General features: G+C 32.5%; 1 protein-coding gene and 1 long non-coding RNA gene across 2 annotated transcripts in view; both read right to left on the bottom strand.

Moving 5' to 3' along the window:
- Window positions 1-7: 7 nt before the first annotated feature.
- The window catches only part of LOC111711268 (uncharacterized), a 17,103-nt gene continuing 7,713 nt past the window's right edge, over window positions 8-9,397 (bottom strand). Inside the window, exons 11-16 of the mRNA XM_023485569.1 lie at window positions 8,696-8,779; window positions 8,396-8,481; window positions 7,945-7,999; window positions 7,845-7,868; window positions 7,749-7,785; window positions 8-265 (exon numbers count right to left, since the gene is read on the bottom strand). Coding sequence (XP_023341337.1) covers window positions 26-265; window positions 7,749-7,785; window positions 7,845-7,868; window positions 7,945-7,999; window positions 8,396-8,481; window positions 8,696-8,779 — 526 coding nt within the window. The 3' untranslated portion in view covers window positions 8-25. The remainder of the gene's footprint in view (window positions 266-7,748; window positions 7,786-7,844; window positions 7,869-7,944; window positions 8,000-8,395; window positions 8,482-8,695; window positions 8,780-9,397) is intronic.
- Window positions 5,519-7,292, bottom strand: LOC111711269 (uncharacterized). The gene is made up of 3 exons (XR_002767213.1): window positions 7,161-7,292; window positions 5,668-5,784; window positions 5,519-5,560 (listed from the first exon to the last, which is right to left on the bottom strand). It is a non-coding gene; the product is annotated as an uncharacterized LOC111711269 (long non-coding RNA).

The raw sequence follows: 9,397 nt of genomic DNA, 5'->3' as shown, positions 1-9,397 counted from the left end.
CAACCTAATTTTTAGAATTTCGTTCTTAAAAATCGAAATTAAAAGATGTAAGAAGCTGCGAGGCTGACACCACTCTCTTCTTGTGCCTGGGGATGAGAAGTCTCCCAGTTTTTTCGAGGGTTTTGGGGGAGATATTCCCCCATCTCTTCCAACTTAACCCGCCTGTGAAGTACCTGATATCGTCTATACGGACAGCTTCACATTTTTCAACAGATTTCACAAATTCGGGGTCAGTCGCATTCAAATCTTTCCAGTCCAAATCCTGAAATAAGAAAATATATTAAAAATGCAATATCTTCGTAATTCGGGGCAACTAATAAACCTAAATCTACAGAATGATACAATCTAATCATCAATGCATTCGCACTTTCTTTAAAATTAAGGAATTGTTTCCGGAATTCGGAAAAAATGCTTTAATCAAAAAAAATATAATATAACAATAATTCTATAGTTACTCTAAAATTTACCCAATCAAACCCCTGAACAATTAAAAGAGATTTAGGTGACTATTATTAGTTCTTTACTCATCAAAATTTATCTCATTTTCAACTTAAGGTAAAATAAATTAGAATTGTCCTCAAATGTACATCGGTGGTAAGCGATCATATCAATATAATGAAGACGACTTTTTTAAAAGTTTTAATTTTTTTAAACTACAAGTTTGCAAGTAATTAACAAGAAACTTTTGTAATTTACATCTTCTCTTTGTTTCCATGTTAATGTGTATCCATGCTACTTACAACCTAGAAATAAATCAATATTGAAATGCAAAGTCGTCTTCATTATATTGATATAATCGCCACCCCCGTACGTCATCAATTATTTTACTTTAATTCTGGGGACAATAATAATAATAATAACAATAATAAAATGATAATAATAATAATNGTATTTGAAAATATGCTTACACCATTATTAGATCCAAACCAGACAAAATCTTATAAGCTGGAAAAATTCGTGAATAAATTTTTAGAAAATTTTCCATCTGTCACGAATTATATTGCTTCAACTCGAAATTTTTTTCATGTAAATAATCGATTTCCTCTTCTCTTCCTGTGATTTGGAAAGATGTATTTTTCTATTCATAGCTTTGCAGAGCTGTGCTGGTGAATACTCTTCCAATCTTCTCCCCTAAAATCAAAAGTACCCCATTCTTTTTTCCTTTTTCCCTCTCCTCCGATCCTCATTTCTCCAAATTTTTTTAGTTTTTTTTTATACTGTTTAAAGAGAAGATGCTCAAAGATAAAGCCACAATTAAAAGTTGAAATAGAATATGGGCACGAAGCGTCCCATAAGCCTAGTATACTTCAAATTCGTAAAGGTATCACATGAATTCGGAATATTTATTTTTAATGCACAGCAAAAGTTAACATTTTTAATTGACTCTGAGGCCGAATTTAAAGAATTTGAGCCGCGGCTTAAATTTGAGACGCATCTCAAATATGGTTGATTCCACTTAAGTTTGTATTCAGTGTTTTAAGATTTAAGTCGGCGCTCAATCAAACCGATTTTTGGCGGATTTAGGCCGCGGCTCAAATTCATTGAATTCGGACTCTGATTCAGCAGAAAGTGACAATATCTAATATTTTTTATGGTTTCCTGTTTAATAGAATAAGTTAAAGCTTAAAACTCTTGTATTGGATACCCTTAATCCTGTTCGCCTAATCTCGATATGAACGTAAACACTTTTAATTTTCTGCTTAGTCCTCTCTTTTGGATATCTCTGTTGGGTTCCTATCAAAATTTGCTGGCTTCTGATTGGTTGTTCGATTTCTTCAAACGACGCTATGATTGATTGGGTTTTAGATAGTTTTCTGGTTATTAATGTAAGATTAAATTAATCTGCAGATTAACAAAAACAAGAGATCAAGTATTGATCTCGATATCCACACTAAAAAAGTTTCCAGCTCAGAACGTAATACATAGAACTAGACAGTTATGAAGAATTGCATTCATTTGTAAGACTCCGCCAACTCTAAAGTGTCGCAATCATAGATAAAGATAGATTGCACATAAGACGACATTTTTCATCTTTAAAGATATAAATGTACAGAGATGTTTTTAAAATATTCCTATTATATCAGGGAGCAAGGAATAGAAGGGAGAGACAACTGACGCGGTTCGCCCTACCATATGATTATACATGCTTTGCAGACGGTACTCCATTTTATATCGAGCTGTTTGGTTTCTTTAGTAGGGCCCCACAGGAAAAATATGTATTGGCTCAATTTTCTTTGACCAGTTTCGCCAATACATATTTTTCCTGAAATTGCCTGAAATTGCCTGAAATTGTTAATCTAAAACACGCCCATGGACTGTCCCTTGAAAGCTATTAATAGAAGCTATTTTCCTAACCCTATGTTTGTTATGTAAATGCATAATATAAGAATATTATACATTTAATTAATAAGATACTGTTTGTTTTCTTAAAGAGACTGTTAATGTAATTTCAAATGACCCTCCACGCTAAATTAACAATGCCTGATGCACAATGCTGCGCTAGCAATATTTCTCTGATAAAAATGTTTAAATCTAATAATTTCTATTTCCTTTAGAATAGAAATGTGCAATCAATCAATCAAATTATAAACATTGATATTTTTGTCTTATTAGCCCTATGAATTAAATTATTTAATTCCTACAGCTAATAAGACAAAGCTTGAAATGATGCGGTTTTAAATCTGCAAAACCATCTTTTCATGGCGGGTCACTTGCAATAAAGCTTATTGTTCTTTTAATAGTAAACAGTGTACACAAAGTATTCTAAGAGATTTGACGGGTAGTTATGACAACGAGGTTTTGTGATTATTTATTGTAAATGTCGTCTGCTTTCAATCAATATCTCAATCTTATATATTTACACGGGTTAGGGATTGGGAAGTTAAGCAAAACCTAATTTAATGAATTTGAGCTAGGTCGCTGAATTGCCTACCGCCGGCTCAAATCTTGAATCACTTATTAAAAGATACATATTTATGAGGATGGTAATCTGGGATTTGAACCGCGGCGGCGGTAGATATGTTCAGCGACTTCTCAAATTTATAAATTTGGTCCCAGATCTCTAGTTTGTTCCAAATTTCAGAAATTCATTAATTATACTAAAACTAGGCTTTCAGCTTCTATTTAATGAATTTATTTAAATTGTGGCTCTATCTGTGAGTATGTTCTCGTTGTACAATATAAAACAATAACAAAAAAGTTCGCGCATTTTCAAAAATGATGGGACTCTAATGACGACCTAAAGCTCTGTAATTCTGAGGTTTAAAATTGTCTTTGGTCATAGAAATGGTCTTATATTTGTTTAATATATGATTAGAAATCAACAATTTTAAACTAAGAGAGTCATCAATCACTATATTTTCAGTAGAAGTAAATATTTCCATTTACTGTTCAGCGCCGATTGAAGTATTTATATCTCTAATTGGATAATTAGATAGATAGAAAGACGGATATTACCGCCTATTTCTATTGGTTCAGAATAGACAACAAACACATGACTGAACCCTGATTGGATCAGGCGCTAATGGACTCGGCATACAGGAGTGCAACATAAGAAAAAGGACTGAACCAGGTATCATAAAAACTAGAATTTATACAATACAGATTCAGTATTCTTTCTTTTCATTTTTTCTACATGATTTTGTTCAAATTAAGGCTAAAATTAGAATATAATTACTTTAGTTGTCAAACTGAAATGATAATATTCCTTCAACAATTTTTCTTCGTTTCTCGTAGCAGTAAAACATTTTCACATATTTTTCGTTTTCCATCGCTGGAGATATTAAAGTCTCAAAAACTTTTAATGGAGGCAATTTTTTGGGTTCTGACATTTCAGGAACCAAGAATAACGATTTAAGTCTTCTAAAAAATGTATTTTTTTTTGCATTTCACAATGTAAAAACACATACTTATTTTTCATAAACTTTATTTTTCTAGATTATTAAATACAACACTAACAAATACGTGTTTACAAAGAGTTTATTTTTGGCATAAAGAAAAATCAATTTAAATTCAGTGTTCATGAAATTTAAAAGGCATTAAACGCCGAAAACAAAAATGTAAAAAAAGCATTTTAAAATTAAATTTGAGCAAAAAAAATATGATCCAAAATTTTATGAATGACCTACATTTATGTTATTCGGAGTAAAAATCTTAATTGAATCATGGGTTTTATGGCTTCTCAAAATTATCTGCCTGAGAAAAACAAACCCGGTTTTACTTTATGGCACCTTTGGCATTCTCCTATTTTTAAAAATAAACATCGAGTCTAAAAGACAATGGCGATTAACATAAATTTAACAACATTTTTTTTGCCAAAGTTATGTGAACTCACCTCAATGAGTGCTCGATCCATTTGATGTACTGTACTGGTACAAATTTTAAGCAAGTTATGTACACACGACAGCAAAATAAGACAGTACAACAAATGAACCATTCCCTTCTAGGTAAATTAATATTTATTTATGGTAAATATCAGATTAAATACTAAACAAGTTTTTTATATTTTAAATGAATTCACTAAACGGCAACAATTGGTTCAAAATATTACAATACAACTGAATACAAACATTAATGTAACTTCAACATATGTTTTAAACTCTTTTTTTATTGGGGTGTTGCATTTTTTGAAACTATATGGTTCTTCGGTATTGTTTCCCCAAAGGAAACTGTTAGCTTTAAAACTATTACATTCTTGGGGTTTTTTTCGCCGATTTATCCGTTTCGAAAAGTGGTTTTTGAAACAATTAATTTTTTTTCTTTACCCTAAATAGATTTGCCAGTTTTGAAACTATTTGATTCGTGTGTATAGTTTCCCATGACAAATCTTGTTAGTTTTGAAAGTATTTAATTTTCATAGTATTGTTTGATTTTTGAGTATTGTCTTGTCTTTACTGACTAAATTTATCATTTTAAAAATATTTACTTTTGGAGTATGTTTCCCTTGAACTTTTCAGTTTTGAAACTATTGTTTTCCCTGACATATCTTGTCAGTTTTAAAACTATCTTATTCTTGCGAATTGTGTCCACTGACTAAATTTTTCAGTTTTAAACTATTTGCTTCTGAAGTATGTTACTCCTGACAAATCTGGTTAGTTTTAAAACTATTTTATTCTTGAGTATTGTTTCCCCTGAGCGTCTTCATTATACCTGTTTCTATCTCCATATTCCTGATTTAACAGTTTTTACTCAATATTAAGCAGCAAACATAATGCTTTTTTCATAATGTTTTTTTTCTGTGTCATCTTGTAAAGGAATATTGCCTTTGCCACAAACTCTGATTTTCTAATCTCTCTTTTCGACCCAATGTCGTTCTTTGATATTTTAAACTATGAATACTGTTAGATCAAATATTCGAAGTTTGAAATATTAAAGGTCTACATCAACAGATTGTAAAGATAAAGGGATAAGAAAATTTGAGTTGGTGATAAAAACATAATTTCTTTCTTTTAGTAAATATTTTCAAAGAAACCACAAAATTTGGTCTAAATAAGTTCTTTTCTTTAATAATCAAAAAACTGTTTTCCTTTTGAACATGAATAACACTTTCACCCGTTTCCAACTAAAAAAACAAACATTTTATTGTTTAAAATGATATTGAGTCCTAAAAACAATGAATACTCGGCTTTGACCTTTGCCAAAGGTATTTAAAATATTTTTAATTTTAACCTTTTCCTTTGGTATATAGACTGCTGTACTGTCTACGGTAGGACTACAGCAGCATGCATTACAGGATATTCCAGCACTGATTATTGTAATTACAAACTCAACCACTCCGATAATTATCTAAACAAAATTTATTTTATTCATAATTTAAGTAAAATTTATTAAAAAAAATTAAGGATATTTTTGGTTGTATATGTAGTATTTTTCAAAAATAACGCATTCAAGGATTCAAAGGTTGCAAGCTCTTACAAAAAGATCTTTGAGAATTTTGCCAATTATTTTTTTCTCACTAAAGCTATAATCAAGTCCTTTATAGTTTTAAAATTTACACGCCTAGTACCACTAAAAGCCAATGCGTTCCGAGACTTTAAAGTCGACCTACAGTCGACCTACAGTTGACCTACAGTCGACCTACAGTTGACCTACAGTCGACCTACAGTCGACCTACAGTCGACCTACAGTCGACCTACAGTCGACCTACAGTCGACCTACAGTCGACCTACAGTTGACCTACAGTCGACCTACAGTTGACCTACAGTCGACCTACAGTCGACCTACAGTTGATCTACAGTCGACCTACAGTCGACCTACAGTCGACCTACAGTTGACCTACAGTTGACCTACAGTCAATCTACAGCCGACCTACAGTCGACCTACAGTTGACCTACAGTCGACCTACAGTTGACCTAAAGTCGACCTACAGTCGACCTACAGTTGACCTACAGTTCACCTACAGTTCACCTACAGGCGATCTACAGTTGACCTACAGTCAACCTACAGTTGACCTACAGTTGACCTACAGTCAATCTACAGTTGACCTACAGCCGACCTACAGTCAATCTACAGCCGACCTACAGTCGACATACAGTTGACCTACAGTCGACCTACAGTTGACCTACAGTCAACCTACAGTCAACCTACAGTCGTCCTACAGTCGACCTACAGTCGACCTACAGTCGACCTACAGTCTACCTACAGTCAACCTACAGTTGACCTACAGTCGACCTACAGTTGACCTACAATTGACCTACAGTTGACCTACAGTCGACCTACAGACACAGTCGACCTACAGTCGACCTAAAGTTGACCTACAGTCGACCTACAGTTGACCTACAGTCGACCTACAGTTGACCTACAGACGACCTACAGTCGACATACAGTTGTTGACCTACAGTCGACATATAGTCGACCTACAGTCGACCTATAGTCGACATACAGTTGTTGACCTACAGTCGACCTATAGTCGACCTACAGTCGACCTACAGTTGACCTGCAGTTGACCTAGTTTTGAAAATTGATGCAACTTTTTATAGCAGTTTAGATCTATGTGTAAGATGACCACACCTCCCTGTAGATAGAGATCTAGAGATATTTACAATCTGACGTCTGTTTACACTGCACAATTGATGTATTTCATGTTCGCTTAAGTAATTAAAATTATAACTTGAGCATAAATGTCGTCTTCCTATTCCAGAGTTGTATGGTTTCCATGGTACCTGAAAGACGAGGAATCCAACGAGTCCTTCTGAATTCGCAATTTTTTTATCTTCTTCCTCCAATATTGATTTTACCCTCCTATAATAACAATCAACTAATCAATAACAAACACTTATTCAGAAAGTTGGCCGGTATCATTAATTGATAATAGTAATAATAATAGTAATAATAATAATATTAATAATAGTTTCAATAATAATACTCGAGACCAGATTTGATGAATTGCGAGGTCATTCAACTACGTAATTGAACTTTGAATCTGTGATTCAAGATTTGAGCCAGTAATCAAGAGAGATAGTCGAACCGGTAATAGGTAATTTAGTGAACTCTCTCCAATTCATTAAATAAAGTCCCCGGTCCACCACCCCTTACATCTGTTGACTTCATGAAAAACAAATTACAGATTGTTTCGCAAACAAATAAATCTTTCAATCTTTTATTTCTGTAGTTTTTAAGCTCTTTATTGAATTGTGAATAATACATGTCCTTAGAAAAGCAGTAAACAATTCTCTACTGAAACCAATTTTTAAAAGTCTTTATGTGGAAATTGATCTTGTTAGATTTCAAATTTTTNAGACTAAATGCTGCTGATAAATTACTTTCTCTGTGCAGTTGTAGTTTTCACTAAAAAAAGTTTAATTTGATTTTTTTTTAAATTGAATTAAATTTTATATTCATGTTACCTCTGCATATACTTCAAATCATCCCTAAAAATTAAAAATCGCAATTATTTTTGTAAGGAAAAATTTGAAAATGTTTAATATTTAAATATTAAAAATCAACCTGTGGTACTCTATCTGTCTTTCATGGTCCTGGCCCTCACTTGCAGTTTTAATTGCTGAAATCAGGAAATGAATGAAAATGATTGAAACCCATTCGACCAATTTTGAAAATTTTCCCCATTTATCGACAGAAAAATCATCATAATAGAGTCAGAAGAAGAAGAAGACGACATTACAGCAATATATATGTGTATTTGATGTCGGTACAGAACAAATAGGTGTACTTTATAAACTACTATATATATATATATATATAGCTCAAAAATCATTGATTAAGTGAAGTGGTCTGTGAGCACGCTGCAAAATTGCCGTGGAATGCTTAAAATCATAACTAGAGTCTAAAAGTCGTCTTTACATTCCACAGTTTTATGGTTCTTACTGTATCCAGAATAAATTTCAGGTCGTCTGTAAAGTCTCTAGTTTAGTGGGGTCCACTGTAACATAACACTAACCTGCCAATGATATAACAACAATAGCGAGAATAGAACCCATAATATTGAAAACCAAGAATTGAGTTATAGTACAAGCGGTCGTTCGTCTGAAATACAGATGTTAAATCAGGCATTCCGATGATTCCACTAACTTTCTTTTTATAAAGTCTCTCACCATTTACGTTGGTTTTCATTCCCAACGCTTCCCTTTTTTACTTTTATTTTACTAATGCAAGGCTTTCAATAATTACCTTGATTTTATTAGTGCAAGGCTTCCACTAATTACCTTGCTGTTACACCAACAAGGCTTCCTTTAATTACCTGGCTGCAATAAAGCCAAGAATTCCAACAACAGTGAAGAATACTCCGCACCAAATCTCTTCACCAATTGTCCACCGCTCTCCCCTATCAAAAAAAGATATTTGGTGTTTTAAAATACATATAACATTTTAACTAGTGTAGAACACCAATCAAAGCTTTGAATCCCTAAAATCAGCTACAGGGTGTTCCACGAAACATGATAGTTGGTGAATAGTTTTGAATGTCTTCTTCCACATACTGTATTAGATATTAAAGACTTTTTGCAGTTTATTTCTTTTAAAAAATGTTTAACTCATATATATTTTATATATATATATATATATTTTACTGTGAAATCAATTTTATTAATATATAACTGCACAATATAATGAATTGTATTAGTCTCTTTAGTATCCATCAAATTATGGAAAAAGATATTTTACACGATTCACCAACTGTCATGTTTTGTGGGACACCCTGTACTTATTGCTCTAACGACAAAGAGAGATTCAAAGGTTCTCTCAAGCAAAAATCAATAAGAATTTTTCTAATTACTTTTTTAAAACTAAAGTTATGAACAAGTGCTTTTTAGTTCCAAAATGAACAGGTCTATGGCTACAAAAAATGAGTTATAGTGAGGAAAAACGTCAACCAGTCTTGAAATTTGATGCAAATTTTAAAAGCTATGTACTATCTATGTACTATTTATGTACTATCTATGTA

Source organism: Eurytemora carolleeae, unplaced genomic scaffold (assembly GCF_000591075.1).
Source record: "Eurytemora carolleeae unplaced genomic scaffold, Eaff_2.0 scaffold1101, whole genome shotgun sequence".
Taxonomy (NCBI): domain Eukaryota; kingdom Metazoa; phylum Arthropoda; class Copepoda; order Calanoida; family Temoridae; genus Eurytemora; species Eurytemora carolleeae.
This window is presented reverse-complemented; position numbering and strand designations above follow the sequence as displayed.